We start from the raw sequence: 21,309 nt of genomic DNA, 5'->3' as shown, positions 1-21,309 counted from the left end.
AGTTGCAAACGTAGTGGGAGTGATGCTCGGATGCCGTACATCTTACATGTAAGACTGCTTGTGATGTGGCTTTCTGGAGTGATGAGATGATAGTTGTGGAATGAACCGATTTAGATTGGGTAACCCTAGGCCTTGAGCGGATTCTACACATCCTCGTGACTTCTCTGGCTAATTGACAGTGCTGTAATGTTAAGTCTGTATTCTTTCAACTAATTGAAAAGACAAAGTACATTTGTACAGGTCGTCTCTAGCCACTGATCATCACCACAAACCACAGCCCAAGTCCCTGTAAAACAACATCCTAGCAAAGCATAACGGGAAAAGCATGTAGGTATTTAGTTGTGCTTTTAAGTAGTGAACGGTTTTTCTTATCTTAAGGTTTAAGGGAAGATCATGCCATATTTTAGCTGCTGATCTATATCATCTTGTATTGGTGGAAGTCGTCAGCCTTTCGAAGAAAGTTTAAAGGATAGTGCCTATAAACGCATCTTATTAGCACCCCTTAAATATCGCTTATTCTGTATGAAGGGAGTGTAGCTGCAGGTTAAGCTCGTGTCATGCTATCCATACATTTAAACGGTAAGAATCAGATTTTAAAATGAATGGGCTTCATATTGTGCACCATTGTAGGTTACATTTACATACAGAAACGTGCGCACATCACCTCAGGTCGAATTTCTGTCTAATGGCTGTTTTGGGCTAACTGCATCATTTCGCATTGGATGGCAAGCCTGCATGTAATGCGTTGCAGTAAGGTAGAAAGGAATTTATTGCAGCTCACTGGCAGCCTTCAACACTATGAACAGGTGCAGCATCGAGGCTGGGATCGCATAGCACCTGGCACGTGCTAATTCAAAACCTTCTTGAAGAGTTTTTGAAGTATGAACCTCTATTGAGCCTAGTCACTCAGGCTGTGGTTGGGCTGCCCAAAATGACATTGTCCTATGATTTAATGGCTACTTCTAAATATGGAAGAAACAACAAAAGGAGGGGCAAAAAGTGGGATATTCGGAGTGCAAACTCCTGGTCCCGTGCGTAAGGTTCCCAGTAGTCAATGAATCAAAAAAGATTACACACGTTTCCAAACAATACAGAGGGTTTCTTTCAAGGGGATGGTTCAATCAGTAGATGAAAACCGAAATTTTCGAAGCAAGAGCCCTCACTCACCTTCCGGTGACATGCTTCACAATAGGGCCCAGCTCCTCGTCAGGCCGGCGCTGCAATGCCTGACGGGCCCCACAAGGGGGCTCTTTGCCGGAGATCTTTTAAGAATCGTGTATAGCCGGTCAAAAACAATAAAGTGAAGGATTGGTATATGGGAAAATGTTAAAAATGACTAGAGGTAACTACTAATGATTTTTATTCTCATGTTGATACTTCTGACATGATTAAAACCAGTATGTGGGGAATTAGTGGGATGATGTCCACATACCCCATAAAAAACAGGTAGGTATAGTTGCTGTGTCTCTTAATAGGGAATAGTAAGAAAGAGACAGTGCACACAGGATCCCCTGTGTCACTCTATGTAGTTGGTCAACATGTTTCTCGCTTTTTTCTCGTCAGAAAATGATCTTATGCGATTCGTCAGGACCTAATTACATACCTAATCCTTTAAACCATGGATATTCCCAAAAATAAGGAAATCAAAACCCTCCAAAGACTAATGGTAGGGCCTCATCGGGGTACCAGGCTCTAAAAATCCACTCTGATTTTAACAGATGGCGCGCACTGCCAGACCACCTACGCCTGTTCCTATCCCCCGGTATTCATACCTATTAAGAGACACAGCAACTATACCTACCTGTTTTTTATGGGGTATGTGGACATCACCCTTGTGGGGCCCGTCAGGCATTGCAGCGCCGGCCTGACGAGGAGCTGGGCCCTATGATGAAGCATGTCACCGGAAGGTGAGTGAGGGCTATTGCTTCGAAAATTTCGGTTTTCATCTACTGATTGAACCATCCCCTTGAAAGAAACCCTCTGTATTGTTTGGAACCGTGTGTAATCTTTTTTGATTCATTTACTTCTAAATATGTGCAGACCTGCAAGCTTGTGATTTTAATTTTATTTTTTATTTATTTTTAAATGTGTGTGGAGGGGTCGTGGCCATGAAGGGGGGAGGGCTTAGTACAGAGCACAGCCTGAGGCACTTCTAAATCCATAGGCTCCCCCCAAACATGACAAGCACCTGCCCCTCCTACAACACCCCTTCCTTACCACCACAAACGGAAATGAAAGCTTTTCAGGCTGCTGCAGACATCCTGGGGAGGTTTAACACCTCATAATGGAAATGGGATGTGCTAACCCTCCAAACAAAAACAATTAACTGGAAACCTGCTCTCTGCAGGGGTTTCCACCTATTTGTTTGCCCACCATGTGATGTCAGTTCCTCACCTGGTGACCGTGTAAAAGGAGCCGATAATGTGGTACACACAGTGGCACTGTGTGAGGTGGCAGGCCTGTATTTGCAAAACTTGGAACTTTCTGGATGTTGTCGTGGATTATCACCCAAGTAGGAATGGTGTCAGAACTCGCATATTCACTACTCTATAGATTCCCCTCAGTGCGTTAAGCACCTGCTCAAGAGAGTTGTCTGGAACCTGTATATCACCCATACTTTAACTGTACATTCTTTTAGCCATGAAAGCTTGTACTAATTTTCCCTGCTTGATCTGGTCTGCTGGGAGTGGAAAATTGCACTTGCTGCCTGCTGGGTGGATGGGTTGCTTTGCTACTACAATCCAGTAACAATTCTGTGAGGAAGCAAAACTTGCAATGCTGCTGCCTGATTTGCATGTCCTTTGACTGGGAAAGCTTGCCTTGCTGCTTCCCTACCTATGTGTCCTCTGCAGGAGATAAGCTAGCACTATTTCTGCCTGACATGTACCGGTTCTATGAGGAAGGGGTATTTTCATTGCTGAATTAAGGTGTCTTGACTGCTTATGAAGAAAAGAGGATATTCGTGATGCACTTGCATAATAAGCTGTACGACTAGGCACTTTTCCACAATATTTGATTTGAGGAGCCTGTAGTTCCTGAGGAAGTTCCTAGTCCCAGAGGGGCAATAATTGAGCGCCAAAGCATTTTGATGGAAAAGAGAAGCTGTCTCTGTTGCCCTCTGTAGGAAATGCCTCCTTGGCATGGTTACCCCCTAACTTTTTGCCTTTGCTGATTCTAAATTATGATTTGAAAGTGTGCTGGGACCGGGCTAACCAGGCCCCAGCAGCAGTGTTCTTTCCCTGAACTGTACCTTTGTCTCCACAATTGGCACAACCCTGGCACTCAGGTAAGTCCCTTGTAACTGGTACCCCTGGTACCAAGGGCCCTGATGCCAGGGGAGGTCTCTAAGGGCTGCAGCATGTCTTATGCCACCCTAGGGACCCCTCACTCAGCACATGCACACTGCTTCACAGCTTGTGTGTGCTGGTGGGGAGAAAATGACTAAGTCGACATGGCACTCCCCTCAGAGTGCCATGCCAACCTCACACTGCCTGTGGCATAGGTAAGTCACCCCTCTAGCAGGCCCTACAGCCCTAAGGCAGGTGGCACTTGTACCACAGGTGAGGGCATATGTGCATGAGCACTATGCCCCTACAGTGTCTAAGCAAAAACTTAGACATTGTAAGTGCAGGGTAACCATAAGAGTATATGGTCTGGGAGTTTGTCAAACACGAACTCCACAGTTCCATAATGGCTGCATTTAAACTGGGAAGTTCGGTATCAAACTTCTCAGCACAATAAATGCACACTGATGCCAGTGTGCAGTTTATTGTAAAATACATCCAGAGGGCATCTTAGAGATGCCCCCTGAAAACATACCCGACTTCTAGTGTAGGCTGACCAGTTCCTGCCAGCCTGCCACACACCAGACCTGTTGCTGGCCACATGGGGAGAGTGCCTTTGCACTCTGTGGCCAGGAACAAAGCCTGTACTGGGTGGAGGTGCTGCTCACCTCCCCCTGCAGGAACTGTAACACCTGGCTGTGAGCCTCAAAGGCTCACCCCTTTTGTTACAGTGCCCCAGGGCATCCCAGCTAGTGGAGATGCCCGCCCCTCCAGACACTGCTCCCACTTTTGGCGGCAAGGCTGGAGGAGATGATGAGAAAAACAAGGAGTCGTCTCCCACCAGTCAGGACAGCCCCTAAGATGTCCTGAACTGAGGTGACCCCGGCCTTGAGAAATCCTCCAACTTGAGTTTGGAGAATTCCCCCAATAGGATTAGGGATGTGCCCCCCCTCCCCACAGGGAGGAGGCACAAAGAGGGTGTAGCCACCCTCAAGGACAGTAGTCATTGGCTACTTCCCTCCCAGACCTAAACATCTCCTAAATTTTCAGTATTTAGGGGCTCTCCAGGTCCCAGGAATTCAGATTCCTGCAACCTGAAGAAAGGCTGCTGACCTACAAGCCTGCAGAGAAGGAGGAAGATGACAAATGATTGGGCCCCAGCCCTACCAGCCTGTCTCCAACTTCGAAAACCTGCTCCAGCGACGCATCCGACAGGGACCAGCGACCTCTGAAGCCTCAGAGGACTGCCCTGGACTACAGGACCAAGAAACTCCGGTGAACAGCGGCCTTGTTCAAAACCTGCAACTGCTTTGCAACAAAGAAGCAACTTCCAAAGACTTCACTTTTCCCCACGGAAGCGTGAGACTTCACACTCTGCACCCGGCTCGACCTGCAGAAAACCAACACCTCAGGGAGGACTCCCCGGAGACTGCGAGCCCGTGAGTAACCGGAGACGACCCTCCTGAGCCACCACAGTGACGCCTGCAGAGAGAATCCAGAGGCTACCCTGACGCGACTGCCTGTAACAAGGGACCTGACGCCTGGAACCAACACTGCACCCGCAGCCCCCAGGACCTGAAGGAACCGAACTTCAGTGCAAGAGCGACCCCCAGGTGACCCTCTGCTTAGCCCAGGTGGTGGTAGCTGTCCCGAGAAGTCCCCCCTGTGCCTGCCTGCAACGCTAGAGTGACCCCCGGGTCCCTCCATTGTTTTCAATCTAAAACCCGATGCCTGCTTTGCTCACTGCACCCAGCCACCCCTGTGCCGCTGAGGGTGTACTTTGTGTGCCTTCTCGTATCCCCACGGTGCTCTACAAAACCCCCCTGGTCTGCTCCCCGAGGGCGCAAGTACTTACCTGCTGGCAGACTGGAACCGGAGCACCCCTGTTCCCCATAGGCGCCTATGTGTTTTAGGCACCTCTTTGACCTCTGCACCTGACCGGCCCGGAGCTTCTGGTGTGGTAACTATGGGGTTGCCTTGAACCCCCAATGGTGGGTTGCCTGTGCCCCAAACTTGAGACTTCTAAGTGTTTTACTTACCTTCAAAACTAACCTTTACTTACCTCCCCCAGGAACTGTTGATTTTTGCACTGTGTCCACTTTGAAAATAGCTTATTGACATTTTTACAAAGACTGTACATGATATTGTTTTCATTCAAAGTTCCCAAAGTATCTAAGTGAAATACCTTACATTTAAAGTATTAGCTGTAAATCTTGAACCTGTGGTTCTTAAAATAAACTAAGAAAATATATTTTTCAATATAAAAACCTATTGGCCTGGAGTAAGTCTTTGAGTGTGTGTTCCTCATTTATTGCCTGTGCTTACCACTGCCGTCTGATAACCTACTGCTCGACCACCCTACCACAAATAGAAGATTAGAATGATCTACTTTTGCCACTATCTTACCTCTAAGGGGAACCCCTGGACTCTGTGTAAACTATTTCTTACTTTTAAATAGTATATACAGGGCCAACTTCCTACACCTACCCTCTATTTCTGATCATGTGGAGGGATGACACAAGTAACATATTTTTCATATTGGTGTGTAGGTTTAACAAAGAGGAAACATATATGTTGACATAAGGGACATAACTTCACAAAAATAGTGAACCGATAACTAGGAGACTACAATTAATAAACACTAGTACTCTGGAATGTTTCCAGAGAGTGAACAACAGTACTTTAATTTTGCCAATGCTTATTTTAATGCATGACATGAATGGAAGAGTGAACCTCTACAAAATATGTGAGCGGAGTTTACTTTTATCTGTGAACAGTCAAGTCAGATTTTAAAGTGTACTAGATGACTTTGTAACATTTTAAAACCTAGCTGAAAAGAGACTTCATGTAATATCTAACCTCTTGAACAAGTTCTGAAATTTTAGCCAGAATCACTTTGCATTCTGGGAGTTTGAATCCATAAGGTAAGTATTAAGGCACACATATAAGCCCCACAATACAATATGCCGTTTGATGTAAACCGAGGAATGGTGGGATGTCAGTCGCGGTGTAGGAAAGTACCATCCTTCTTGGCATGGTACCCCCAATTTCTACCTGTTTGTCAGTATGTTCTTACTGTCTCACTGGGATCCTGCTAGTCAGGACCCCAGGGCTCATAGTTTGTGGCCTATATGTCAGTATGATTTATGTATTTTGTCAGCATGCTTGACTCACTGGAGTCCTGCTAACCAGAACTCCAGTGCTTATGCTCTCTGTTTCCAAATTTGTCACTATAGCCTAGTGACTCTACATTCCACTCCAGATTGGCACACTGGACCCCCCTTATAGGACCCTAGAATATGGTACCTAGGTACCCAGGGCATTGGGGTTCCAGGAGATCCTTATGGGCTGCAGCATTTCTTTAGCCACCCATAAGGAGCTCATACAAACACTCCTTCAGGACTGCCATTGCAGCCTGAGTGAAATAGTGTAAACACTATTTAACAGCCATTTTTACTTCACCAGGTACCTTATAAGTCACCTATATGTCTAACCTTCAGTTACTGAAGGCTAGGTGCAAAGTTACTATGTGTGAGGGCACCCTTGCACTAGCAAAGGTGCCCCTACGTTGTCCAGGACCAATTTCCCAGACTTCGTGAGTGACGGGACCTCATCATAAGCATGCGCTACATATGTCATTACATAAATGTATCTTCACAATGGTACTTCCGAATATGGCCATGTGAGGTGTCTAAAATTGAGAAATTGTACCACCAATCCGAATCTGGCATTGGGGGGCCAATTCCATGCACCCTGGGAGCTCCACCATGGACCTCCAGTGCTGCCAAACCAGCTCTCTGAGGTTTCCACTGCAGCCCCAGCTGCTGCCACTGCACAGACATGTTTCTGCCCTGCTGGGTATTGAGCAGCTCAATCCCAGGAAGGCAGAACAATGCATTTCCTTTAGGAGAGGGGTGGTACACCCTCTCACGTTGGAAATAGGTGTTACAGTCATGAGAGGGGTATCCTCCCAGAGCCTCTGGAAATGCTTTGAAGGGCACAGACTGTGTCCTCTTTGCATAATCCAGTCTACACCGGTTCAGGGACCCTCAGTGCCTGCTCTGGCATGAAACTGGACAAAGAAAAGCAGTGACCACTCCCCTCTCCATCACCACCGCAGGGGTGGTGCCCAGAGCTTCTCCAGAGTGTCCCTGGGTTCTGACATCTTGTTATCAGGATGGTCAGGGAACTCTGGGAGCATCTGAGTGGCCACTGCCAGCAGGTGACGTCAGGGGCCCCTCCTGATAGGTGCTTACCTGGTTAGGTGACCAATCCCCCTCTCAGGGCCTTTTAGAGTCTCTCCTCTGGTTGTTTCCTCATATTTGGTTTTGCAAGATTGCAGCAGGACTCCTCTGCAACCTCTGCTTCACCTTCTACCATCGGATCAACCGCAGAACTGCTCATGGAACGCTACAACTGCAACAAAGTATCCAAGAAAGCTACTGCAACTCTATAACTTCAGCTTCTGCCAGCAAATGCAACAGTTTACAGGTCGTGCACGCTCTGAGGACTGCCTGGCTTCATTCTTCACCAGAAGGACCTTAAAGAATCTCCAGTGGAGTGACGGGGTCACTTCCCTGCTTCAGCAGACACCTCTCTCTGCAGTGACAACCAGTACTCTTGGACTCCTCTCCTGTCTATAAGCTTGATCCCTGGAACACAGGTAGTGGACCGAAGTGATCCTGACTGTCCAAAGGTCCAGCTGTCCAAATTTGGTGGAGGTAAGGGCTTGGCTTGCCTCCCGAGCCAGACAGTAATCGTATGCACCGTGTGTTTTGCAGCTCCTAGGGCTTCTGTGTACTTTTTCCGGAAATCCTTTGTGCACAACGTAGCTCAGGTCCCCAGCACGCTATCCTGCGATGCTCAGCTCCCTGATTTGTTGTTTGGAGGCGTGGGATCCCTTTGTGTAGTGTGCGACTACTGCATTTTGCAACTCCTTTGTCCCCGTGTCCTGGGACTCCTGTGGGTGCTGCCTGGTCTTCTGAGGGCTCTCTAAAGTGCCAAGAGGCCCCCGTCTCCACAATCCGAGTTGAGACCCCCCAGGTCCCTCCTGGGCCCAGGTAGCGCCTTTTCCCGCAACCGTGACATTTGCGTAAGCCAAGGGTTGTTGGCAGAATCCAACGATGAAAATCAGCCTGCATCCAACGACTCGACGTGGGACATCACTTGCACCAAGCAGGAACCCACAGCTGTCTTCTTTGGTGCATTTCTGACTTTTTCTTTCAACCGGAGAATCCACTTTCGCACCTTCATCCTGATTAGCAGGGGCTCCTGTTCTTCCTGGACTCTCCATCTTTTTTGCACTTGGTCTTCTCTCTCCACAGGTCTTCAAGACCAGGAATCCATTGTTGGTAGTATTGGTTGGTTTTTGCATAATCCTTTATCATGACTCCTAGTGTGTTCTGAGGAAACTTGCTGTACTTTACCCCGGTTTTCCCAGGCTCTGAGGAGGGATACTTTACTTACCTTTGGTGTTTTCTTCCACTGCCAGCGCCCCTCTACACACTACTCTTGCCTAGTTGGGGAACCGACTTCTGCGTTCCACTACTTCATTATATGGTTTGTGTTGCCCGTAGGCCCATTCTAGCCTATGGTGATTTTCTCTATTTGCACTGTTTTGTGACTGTGTACTTACCTGATTTTGGTTACTGGTGTATATATTATATATGTTTTACTTACCTCCTAAGGGAGTATTGCCTCCAATATATTTTTGCCTTGTGTCACTAAAATAAAGTACCTTTAATTTTGGTAACACTGAGTATTGTCTTTCTTGTGTGTGAGTACTGTGTGACTACTGTGGTATTGCAAGAGCTTTGCATGTCTCCTAGTTCTGCCTTGGCTGCTCTGCCTACACCTACCTCTAGACAGCCTGGCTTCTAGACACTGCCTACATTTCACTAATAAGGGATAACTGGACCTGGTATAAGGTGTAAGTACTATAGGTTCCCACTACAAACCAGGCCAGCCTCCTGCATTCCTTCATTGGAAATACGTGGTTGTGGTTGCAGCGTTTTCTGCAAAATTGTGTATTTGGTGTACTTGTCACATAATTCATCATCTTCTGCATAATTTGCAGATTTTACCCAGAAAAAGTTTTCAGCATACACGGATCAAAAGTTATTAAAACCTCTACCACATGTGTTGCTGCACTGTGGCAGACATTTTGTCATGCAGAGGAAGGTCACCTTTCAGTAGCTGTTAAACTGATAATAATGAGGTAAAATCTTTGCCCATACAGTGTTAATATATGTGAAAATAATAAAATAGTGAATTATTAAAACTTCACAATGTGGTGCACTGGGCCGCATAGTTTGCCTTTTCATGTAGCATAATTTAGTTAGCCCTGTGGCATAATTTGGTTTTCCATTGCAGTAGAATGCCAGGGGCCCTGGATATAGTGCACTTTACAGGCAAGTGAAATGCAAAATAAAATTTTGTTCCTGGCTTTCTTCTTTTTTTCCTGAGAGTGAAACAGCCCAGTGGGTGTGATGGCCAAGATACCCTTTCAATGCAAGTAGAAACATCTCACTGCTAATGGGCTAACAGTAACACTGCCAGGGGGGCTTGCTAAAAAACACAGGGGGTCATTATGACCCCGGAGGTCGGAGCTAATGTGGCAGCAGTAGCGCCAACAGGCTGGCACTACTTACCCCCACATTAAGTCATTGGCGGGTTGGCTGAAGCCAACCTGCCAATGTACCACTCCGACCGCCATGGTGGTAGCAACCGCCGGGCTGGAGATGAGAATCTCCAGCCCCGCAGCCACCATTGTGCCGCATACAGTATTATGTCCCTGCCTACCAGCCATGAAAACCATGGCGGTAGGCCCGATCAGTGACTGGCAATTCCTTCCCTGTCACTGATAGGAGACCCCCCTCCCCCAACACTACCCAGATACTCCCTCCCCCTCTACATCCACGCCCCCCTTAAACACACAAACACACACTCATCCACACATACATACACGCATGCATACATTGTTTAATTCACGCACACATCTGCACACACATCAAAACATACATGCAGACACGCATTCACATTTCCATTCATACACACACTCACACACATTCATACACGCACTCGCATACATTCATACACACACGAAAACACTATATACATCTTGCATTCACACACACTCACACATACATGCACTCAACCACACACACACACACACACACACACAAAACACCCACCAACCCCTGTCGGAAACCTGACTTACCTGGATCCAGTGGGTCTTCCGGGAGGGGACGGGAAGTTGTGCTGCTACCGCCAGCAGCACCCACCAGCAGAACACCGACAGGCCGTATTATTTGACATAATACAGCTGGCGGTGGTCTACTGGGGTGGCGCTGCTGGTGGTAGCAGCGCCACCTTACCCACCAGTATGGCCACAGCTGGATTTCCACCCTTCTTTCGGCAGAAATCCGGCTGTGATCATAATATGGCAGACGGATGGTAGCCGCTGCGACGGTCTTTTGGCTGCAGTCGCCGCGGCCGTAGGCGTTTTTTACTGCCATTCTCTAAATGAGGGCCATAGTTTCCCAGAACAATGCTAACAGCAGACACACTATGAAAAGACCTGTGCTTCAAATGGTGCAGCACGTGATGCAGTTGCTGCCTCACGAGGGTCGTCCGTGCTGCAGCTTCTTAGTCCTAAATGTCGAATAGAAAGAGGAGAGCAAATATACATTTTTCAGTTGGATAACTGCTATACCAATCTGAGAAAGGGGTGATGTTGATATTCCTTATTCCTACTACTGTTCAAAACCGATCTCCAGTATTTTGAGATGAGTTCGTTGTTTATGGCGCTCTTGCCACTGATCACCACTCCGACACTTTGTATTTCCTACCTTCATTGCCCCCATTCTTTTGTATTTCTGTTTTTTCTTTTTTCAAAAGCTCATGCCTTTGAACTGTATGGAAATGTCACAGGGCATGTACCATTGCATGGCGCAAAGGCACTGGAAGTAGGGGTGCTGCAGCACTCCCAGAAATAATCATGCTGTAATTCTGCAGGTGTATGAGCAATAAAGATGGTTTTAAAATGTGTGTTTATCTTGTCACGTTTGCTGCGTGTTCAAAGACAACGGTGAAATGTCCGACTCTGTCTTCTGACAAATTACTGCTTATTTGGAAACAAGACAGTACTTTTATTTCTCCGACTGCAACGTGAGATGATTTTATTAAAGTGATTTAGGTGATATTCCTGCCGGGGTACAGGAAATGAAAGGAAAGGCTATTGGATTTCAGTTTTTTCTAACACACGCAACATTTAAATGTTGGTAAATGGACTTTACACACATTTGACGTTATAGTTTTACTTCATTAAACACTTACTCTGGAAATCTTTTCCTTCATTTCTGCATCTCTGTTTTTTGTAGGTGTCAGCATGGTTACATAGGATCAAGATGTGAGCTGCTAGACCTCTATTACCTGAGAGGAGACCGTGGTCAGCTTGTGGTCATTGGTCTCATTGCTGGTTTGGTAGCCATCGTCATCCTTATAATATGCACATGTGCTTGTTCGCAGTAAGTGATGTTTTTTTCAGTGTTTATACACACACATACACACACACTTTTTCTGCCGCCACTGTGTAGTAATCATTCAGCATTTCCATAGAAAATGCCATTTTTGTTTTGCTGATAGGATTCCTGCTGTTTAATGAATCTTCATGAAACTGTTCAAACAAGTGCTGTCTTTCGCCTAGTTTGTGCATGGAAAGTTTTGGGGTAATCTGTGAAGCAGGGGCCATGAGAAAGGGGAAGGGGTCCCAAATCACAAAATCCCCATGCATTTTCCATATACTTTCTTTTTAAGAAGCACTGCCACAAAAACTGCTGTACGGAATGACACCAAATTTGGCAGGAAGCTAGATCTTGGCTGGATTGTGCTTTTCCTGATTTGGTGTAAATCCGTTCAGCAGTTTTTGGGAAATTAACGTTTAGAAATAGTTGTAGATCTGGACAGTTGGTGTTCAGATATTCCCTGATTGAGCAATCTGAAGGAAACTAATCAATCCTGATTGATTTGTGACAACCTGAACAATATGTTTTGGCAGCCATTACAAGACTCAGAGACTTGGTCCTTGTGTCCTGAAAATGAATAAACAAAATTATGCAAAGGGGAAAGGTGTCCACAGCAGACCCCAAAGGGCATGTGCCTCATTTATTCGCTGGTCACAACATGCTCTGTCAGCTGTTTCAGGCTTTTGGGGCAGGGACCCCATTAAAATACATTGTAATAAATGGCTGATTTTGAGGGTCACAAAAAGGAACATGTGTAAAGGGTGATAACCTATTTAGTTACAATACAAATCATTTGTTGGAGGTACCATATTAATTTTGTGATTTGTGGTGTGTTCTAAGGTGATTTTATCATGTGATTTAAAAAAAAAAAAAAACTGACCCTCTGCTTGGATTTCATGAATGATATTTGAGAAAAAACTGTTTTCTCTCATGATTTTCTCAGAGGTTATGGAAGGTGTTCAAGAAGCTAAAATGAGTGCATAGTTCTGTAAATTCACCCCTTCTTTCTATGGCATGTAAGAGTATAGTCTGACCTTCTCAGTAAAGCGTATTTCCAACAGCAATAGCCCGTCGGTTCATTATCCTGTGTTCTATTGCCCCTTCCAGAGTGTTAGAAAGAACAGCTAGAGCACTCACATTTTTACTTATATCAAAAGTGTGGTAGTCCAGAAGCCATTTTGAGTGAATCAAACTGGTAAAATGTAAAACATTTAATTTAGAAAGAAACAAAATGGAGGTCATTTTGTCATAGAAATCCAGCTAAAAGAGAATGGGAAGCGGAAAAGTGGGATGATATGCTAGTTGCTGCTAGCAATGGGGACCTATGTGGGTTTTTAAACTTGGCCTTGACGGGTAGTAAGAAGGGTGCCAGCCCTTGTGGACTAATGTCCTAGCAGCAGATTGGGTTACACATTTTTCCTCACTCTACTCATCAAATGGGGGTGCAAAAAACCCCTGTAGCAATCATTGCTGGATGATAAATCAATGGAAGGGGAGATTGCTATTAGTAACGGCAAAAATAATTTCCCAAGCTCTGAGGAAGAGGGAAGAACAGCAATTGCTAAAATAGCTCCCAATAAAGCACCCGGGTTGGAGAAAGCCCCTGGGATCTTTTATTCCAGTTAACCAGACATTTGGGCCCCCTATTTTATGGTAATATTTTATGCTGTCATGGCTGATGGAGGAATTGGTGCACCATAGGCAGGGGCTAAGGTTATTCCCATCTATAAAATGGACTCCCCAGCGGATCTATGCAACTACAGGCCAATAAGCCTATTTGATTGCTCCCAAAAACTATTTAGCTCCATACTCCTTGGTCGGTTGCAGTCTTGGATGGAAGAGAATGACATTCTTACCCAACTCCATGCAGGATTCAGGGAGGGAATCGTCACAATAGATCAGACCTTTATATTTCAGATAATTTATTGGACAACAGTGGTATTGGGAGGTGGCTGCCTATATATTGCATTTGTTGACTTACGTTATGCATTTTATTTAGTTCCCCGCCCCCAAGTTATGGCAGACTTTGGCAAATCATGGGGTTCTTGATGATTTGTTGGCCATTATAATTAGATTACACACTAATAACTATGCCCAAGTGTGCTACGGACCGTGTGGAGAGCTGACGGACCCCTTTTCTGTGGATCATTGGGTCAGGCAGGGCTGTGTCCTAGCGCCCACCCTCTTTTCATTATATGTTAATGGGCTGGTTGCGCATCTGAATCACTGCAGTGGGGATGATCCCCAGTTGGCTAATCTCAAGATTCCTGCATTATTATTCACAGAGGATACCCGCCTGATATAAAAATCACCTATGGGGCTGCAAAGAATTTTTAATTGCTTTGAGGGTTTTTGTGCACAGAGAGGTTTAGAAATAAATGTGGAGAAAATTAAATTCATTATATCAAACCCAGGCCATTCTACAAGACCAAACCCTAAGCTCGCAGGTGTTCCCCTAGATCGTGTCCATGTCTTTGATTACCTGGGACTGATCCTTACTGAAAATTTAGATTGGAGCTGACATATATAAAAAGGTAGGCTGAAATTGGTATGATGCATGAAGGAACAAATTTTAGGACACTGCACAGTATATATGTAAGTGTACCAGTCTGTCCACAACATCGCCAACAAGTACTATCACTTCCCGTCTTCCAGCCGGCAATTCCTGCAGAAGTATAATACCAATAGTAGGCTGTTATAAGGAAGAGTTACCTACTCGCCATATTACTTGCTGAAACGGGAGCGTGGTGCAGTACATCACGCCGCTCACGATCTGTAAAGGTGTGTTCACATTCTGTCCCCCACCTACGTTGTGCGGGGGTTTTGGTCAGTTGTGGTGGTGTGATCAGAAGAGCATGTATATCAGGAGTTGTTTGTTGGAGGTGCGAGATAGCAGCCACTTCTTGAACTATGTAAGGGGTCTACTGGCATAAGGGCGAATAGAGGTCGGGATACCCAATGTCGAACAGCTAAGAATTGCCAGTGGACTGTTGCAGGAAGGCCATATTCTGACTGGAGCTAGGTGAAGTCCATTATTCCGTCTGCATCGAAAAGGCCACCTAATCTTTTACAGTTAGCCACCTGCCAGAAATGATATGAAGGGCAGAAAGTCTGGGATCCCTATTATCGGTGTATGGGGAGAGATGGGAGTGGACACACCCTTCCATATATGTACCCGATCCCAAAACCCCATCGTAGTTCGCAGTGCAGGAGAGATGTACACTCCGGGTGGGCGGTGCGCTTTTTGTAGGCATGGCGGCTTCCAAATGTGCACACCTGCTACTGCCTGATCAATAAAGCACCAGTGTTTTTCAGTGCTTGGTAGGACCATTCCACCATGTAGTGCAATTGGGCGGCTTGATAGTAGCTCATGAGATGGGGGGACTCCCAAACCTACCTCCGCCTGTGGTAAGTAAGCCTGCACTTTTGCCATTCTTGCCTTCTTGCCCTCCCAGAGGAACTCCCAAATGAGACTCTGCAACTTACCTAGCATCTGTGGGGGAGGCTGTAACAACGTCTGCATAACATATAACACCTTTGACAAAAGTTTCATCTGGACTGCCGCCAAATGATCCAGCCAAGAGAGGCCATAGACCTTCCATTTTCTTCAGATCAGAGGGAGCACTCAGCAGGAGCGCGGCACTGTTGTCTTCTGCCGTGGATGCTGATGTAGGGTGTATCTGTAGGCCTGAGTATATCACCCCCTGCTTGGCCCAGGTAAATGGGCAGGCAGTCTCCAGCAGGGCTCTTTCAACTGCGGGCACAGTGAGGTTTAAAATGGATGATTTATGCAAGTTAGTTTTAAGACCAGGTATCTCCCCAAAACGTGCCAGTTCCTCCATGACCCCTGGCAAGGAGACCTGCAGTGCCGATAAAATAAGCAGAACATCATCTGAACAGAGTGCAAGTTTGTATGCTCTGCCCCCATAGGTATGCCTAATATACACTGATGACAGCGTATCGGTTCAGCAAAGAGCTCCATGCATAGGGCAAATAATAGTGGTGATAGGGGGCCGCCCTGTTGTGCGCCCTTAGTGATGGAATTGTCAGGACAAGGTTCCGTTAGCACGTACCATAGCCTTGGGTGATTAATAGCTGCATTGAACCCACTTGTAAAACTGCTGATCCAATGCACGTCAAGCCAGTACTGTGTGAAAATACTGCCAGTTTACTCAAACAAATGCCTCCTCTGTGTCGATGGATAGGAGGAGGGCAGGCACTCGAGAGCGCTGTGTCTTGTCCAGGAGGTGACAAAAGTTTTTGGTGTTGTCGCTACAACTCCTTATGGGGATAAACTCAGTTTGGTCTGGGTCCAACAACTCCTGCATGTGAGGGGTTAGTCTTTTTGGCAAGATGGTCATAAATATCTTTGCATCCACATTCAGGAGGGAAATGGTACACTAGGGAGAACAACACCGGGGGTCCGTCCCCACTTTGGGAATGACTGCAATCTTTGTCAATTGCATCATGGGAGTGAGTGAGCCAGTGACACCAAAAACATTATATAGTCTTGCCAATATGGGAACCAAAAGTGTCCCAGATTCTTTGTAGAATTCTTCACCATACCCATCGTGACCAGGAGCCCTACCAGTTTGGAGACGTTGTATCGTCATAAATATTTCACTGGAAGTTATGTCATTGTCTAAACTTGTGACGCCTGTCGTGGGGACCTGAGTCAGGGAAACAGAGTCCAGAAGCCCCTTGATTCCACTAGCATTGAGCTCATCTGTGGCATAGAGGGTAGCATAGAATGATTCAAACTCTTTTGTGATCAGTTCCTCCTGACAAGTCAGGGTGCTATCGGCCAACTTTACCTTCTTCACTCTCCGCTGCACTGCTTGGGAACAGAGGCTGTGAGCTAAAGGGCACCCTGCTTTATTCCCCCTGCATCGTATTTTTGCTTCACCTGCAATAGAGCATACTCTGCCGTGTCCATGTCTTTTGCTCTCAATTGCTTACGAGCCATGGCTGACTGTTGCCTGGTTGCTAGTGATCCTGTGTGTATTTGTAGGTTTTCAAATTACCCGATCGTGTGTTCCAGCTGCGAGCGCTTATTGCATCTATCTGCATTCAGGCATGCTGCAAAGGCAATGAACTGACCCCTTACAGCCGCCTTCAGGGTGTCCCACAGTAGTGCAGGAGTTGTCGTCGGTTAAGAAGACCTCTATCATGCCCCAATTTCTGTGAGTGTGGTATCGTAGGTGAGAAGTTTTGTGTTGAAATGTGGAGTCGATGTGAAAGTAGGCGGTGTGAAAATCAGGGTGATGAGAGAATGATCAGAAAAGACAGCCACCCCAATATCCACTGTAGATGTCACACCAGTGCTGTGCGGTGAGGTGATAAAAAGGTCTATACGAGCATATGTTTGGTGTGCTGCAGAGAAAAAGGTGTAATCTCTCTTGGTCTGGCGTGTTTGTCGCCAGATGTCTCAGTCCCACCTTCGTCAGCTAACGAGACAGTGCACACCAGCCCATGTCTTTGGATAGATCTGTCTACCTGTGAGTTGGGGACAATGTTAGTCACCCCCTGTAATATCCACATCGTATTAAGAACCTGTCCCAGTGCATCTCGAAGAAAGTTTCCTGAGGATCATTTGGGCCATAAAGATTTGCTACTGTAAACCTATGTCCCTGCAGTTCAGTGCGCAAGGAGAGGAGCTTCCCAGGTACCTCAGTATGTGTTTGCGTCACCCTTCCCGGGAATTGAGTCACCGCCAACTTAACCACCATCTCGTTTTTCAGGTCTTGATGAGAGATGCTGGCGGTTAAACCTCCGTGATTTCAGCCGCTTCCAATTGGCCCTAAGCAAATGTGTTTTTTGTATGAGGCAAATGTCGCATTTGGCCTCACAAATAAGGGAGAGTAGGGCCATCCGCTTCACAAGGGCGTTAAGGCTCAGGAAATTAATACTAAGTATGTTGACTATTATCTGGGAGTTGGCTAATGTATGCCCTCAAAACCTGTATAACTTCTGGGGGTCCTCAAAAAGTTGCCATCAGACAGTGTCTGTGAAAAGGGTAAACATATAAAGATCGTCACATGAGGGGGAAAAAGGGGTGAAAAGGAAACAGATTAACAAAACAGTTCCTCGCCTGGGAGCACATTAATTCAAGCTTGAGGGGATCCATGTCGTTGGGCCGCGGTCTTTACAGCACCCTCTTCAAGTGGCAGGATGTATAGCCCCACTGCACAGATTGCGACCAACTGTAGGAGGCCAGCCTTTAGTGACCATGTTAGTCTACAGAGGCGGTATTGAGCCGCCACATCAAAGGCGCCCGGTGCATGAGGCAACCAAACAAAGCAATTCAGGGATGCCAGTGCCTTAGTGGTCATTATCTGCTTCCGATGCTACATCCTGATGCTGCAGTCTACGGATCAATGCAGCTCTTTCTTTGCAACTCTTAGTATCCGAGGGCTTGCATAGTTTCCCTTTCTGCAAGCGAGCTGGAAAGTGCTGGTCCGCTACAGATGCAGCCAACTCCTGTGACAACTCCTGAGTCAGCAGGCCCCCTAAGAGGGACGGCTTATCCGTCAGAGAACGGGTCTCCTCCAGTGTGTGATCCAGACAACCTGAAACGGAAGTGATGTCCCCATTTATATCTTATCCCTTTCTCGTTGAAGGAGTCTTTAAGAGGGTAGAGGGACTGGCGGCGCTGCAGTGTCACAGAAGAGAAGTCCTGATACAATCCTATTTTGAGTCCTTCCAAGTCTATGCTGATAGAATGGCTTTTTTTGTCTATAGTGGTGCAAGCATGTGAGGATGCCCCGTGCCTGGCCAGGGGAGTGGGCCAGTCAACCAGCCCTGTGGATGCGGTCAAGGACTATGTCCTGTCCTTAAGCACAGGGGCCACATGGCGGAAAAGATGGACTCCTAAAGACTCCCCGATACCGCCTGCAAAAGGACTCCCTTAATAGGGATGTTAGAATGCTGAGATCAGTTCTCCAAATCCTCCAGGTGGTACCGCAGTTCCAGGTGCATGTCTTGCAGTGCCAGCAGTTTGGGGTGATGATTAATTTCCTCTTCACGGGCATCGAGAACCTACCAGCATCTCTCTTGGGTTCTTTGACCTCTGACGCTATCTCCTGTTTAAGGGTTGCAAAATCATCCCAGAGGACCCTGAATCGTTGTTTGGGGAAGTGTTGCGTTATCGGGGCAGTGTCACTCTCCAGTAGTGCCTCCTCCTCCATTGCACACAGGGCTGCAGCGCTTTCTTTCAGCAAATCCACCTTCTTCCCTGGGGTTTTGTCAAAGAGGTCCTTAAGGGTGCCCTCTTTTTTTGGTATGGTGCTGTGCAGTCATTGCGCCCTGAGGTACGTTTCCTGATTTCACCAGATGTGGGCCCATAAGTCAGGCCTGCAGAGTACTGTGCGGTTCTGTAGGAGGCTGGGCTGGTTTGTAGTGGGTACCCTAGGTACTTACACCTTATACCAGGTCCAGTTATCCCTTATTAGTGAAATGTAGCAGTGTTCTATCAGCTTAGGCTGTCTAGAGGTAGCTGTAGCAAAGCAGCTTAGGCTGAACTAGGAGACATGCAAAGCTCCTGCAATACCACTATAGTCATACAGTACTTGTACACAATAAAAGACAATACTCAGTGTTACCAAAAATAAAGGTACTTTATTTTAGTGACACAAGGCCAAAATTATCTTAGAGGCAATACTCCTTCTGGAGGTAAGTATTATACACAATATATACACTAGTAACCAAAATCAGGTAAGTAAACAGTTGTAGAATAGTGCAAACATTAGAAAATACAATAGATTGCTATGGGCCTAGGGGCAACACAAACTATATACAAACCATATACTAAGAAAGTGGAATGTGAATCACAAATTCCCCCCCTAGGCAAGTGTAGTGTGTAGAGGAGCGCTGGGAGTGTAAGAAAACACCATATGTAAGTAATGTACCCCACCCCAGAGCCCAGGAAAGTAGGAGTAAAGTACTCCAAGTTTCCTCAGGACACACCACAACTCGTGATAAGAGATTTTGCAAGAACCAAGCAAGACTGCAACCAACAAACAGTGGATTCCTAGACCTGAAGACCTGTGAAGAGAGGAGACCAAGTCCAGAAGTCGCAGAAGATTCCAGGAAGGACAGGAGCCCTTGCCAACCTAGAAGATGGTGCAAAAGTGGATTCTCCTGTAAGAAGAAGAGTACAAAAGAGCACCAAAGAAGATGGCTGCGGGTTCCTGCATGGTGCAAAAGATGTCCCACGTTGAGTTGTTGGATGCAGGCTGTTTACGTCGCTGGATTCCGCAAACAAGCCTTGGTTCACGCAAGAATGCGGTTTGCATCGAAAAGGAGCTGGCTGGACCCAGGAGGGACCTGGGGGTCTCAACCTGGACTGAGGAGACAGAGGCGGCTCTCAGCACTGTAGAGAGCCCACATAAGACTAGGCAACACCCACAGTAGTCCCAGGACACGGGGACAAAGAAGATGCAAAGGAACCACCCAGAGGAGACACCCTAAATAGCCCTGAGAGGGGGATTGGCTACCTACTCCGGTATACACCTATCAGGAGGGATCTCTGACATCACCTGCTGGCACTGGCCACTCAGAGGTCTCCAGAGTGTCCCCACACCTTGGATTCTAAGATGGCTAATGCCATGGACACACTGGAGGAGCTCTTGGCACCACCCCTGGGGTGGTGATGGACAGGGGAGTGGTCACTCCCCTTTCCTTTGTACAGTTTCATGCCACAGCAGGGGCTGTGGGGTCCCTGAACCGGTGTAGACTGGCTTATGCATGGCAAACACCATCTGTGCCCTTCAAAGCATTTCCAGAGCCTCGGGGTGGCTACCCCTCCCAAGCCTGTAACACCTATTTCCAAAAGGAGCAGTTGTAACACCCTCCCCCCAAAGGAAATGCATTGTTCTGCCTTCCTGGTAGTGAGCTGCTGTGAGGTGGCAGCAGCTGGGGCTGTAGTGGAAACCTCAGGGAGCTGGTTTGCACTACTGGGGGTCCATGTAGGAACTCCCAGGGTGTATGGGATTGCCCGCCCCAAAACCAGATTGGGAATGTGGGGGGGGGACAATTCCATGATCTTAGACACCTGATATGGCCAAATTCAGAGTTACCATTGTGAAGCTACATATAGATATTGAAGTCCGGGCAATTGGCCCTGGACAACGTAGGGACACCTTTGCTAGTGCAAGGGTGCCCTCACACTTAGCAACTTTGCACCTAGCCTTCAGTAAATGAAGGTTAGACATATAGGTGACTTATAAGTTACTTAAGTGCAGTGAAAATGGCTGTAAAATAGTGTGGGCACTTTTACTCAGGCTGCTGTTGCAGTCCTGAAGAAAGGTTTGTCTGAGCTCCTTATGGGTGGCAAAAGAAATGCTGCAGCCCATAAGGATCTCCTGGAACCCTAAAGCCCTGAGCACCTAGGTACCATATACTAGGGGCTTGTAAGGGAGGTCCAGTGTGCCAATTGGAATATGAAGTCACTAAACTATAGTGGCTAATTTGGAAGTAGAGAGAGCATAAGCACTGGAGTT

At 46.8% G+C, this 21,309-nt stretch overlaps 1 protein-coding gene across 4 annotated transcripts in view; it reads left to right on the top strand.

Moving 5' to 3' along the window:
- BTC (betacellulin) overlaps nt 1-21,309 on the top strand; it is a 245,214-nt gene that overhangs the window by 90,401 nt on the left and 133,504 nt on the right. For all 4 annotated transcript variants that reach the window (XR_011203821.1, XR_011203824.1, XM_069235472.1 and 1 more), the window contains exon 4: nt 11,666-11,812. Coding sequence is in view for 2 of the 4 variants with exons in the window: in XM_069235472.1 (XP_069091573.1) it covers nt 11,666-11,812 (147 nt within the window). In the remaining 2 variants the exon portion in view is untranslated. The remainder of the gene's footprint in view (nt 1-11,665; nt 11,813-21,309) is intronic.

This window comes from Pleurodeles waltl, chromosome 1_2 (assembly GCF_031143425.1).
Source record: "Pleurodeles waltl isolate 20211129_DDA chromosome 1_2, aPleWal1.hap1.20221129, whole genome shotgun sequence".
NCBI classification, from domain to species: domain Eukaryota; kingdom Metazoa; phylum Chordata; class Amphibia; order Caudata; family Salamandridae; genus Pleurodeles; species Pleurodeles waltl.
Note: the sequence above shows the minus strand (reverse complement) of the source record. Positions and strands in the feature narration are given on the sequence as shown.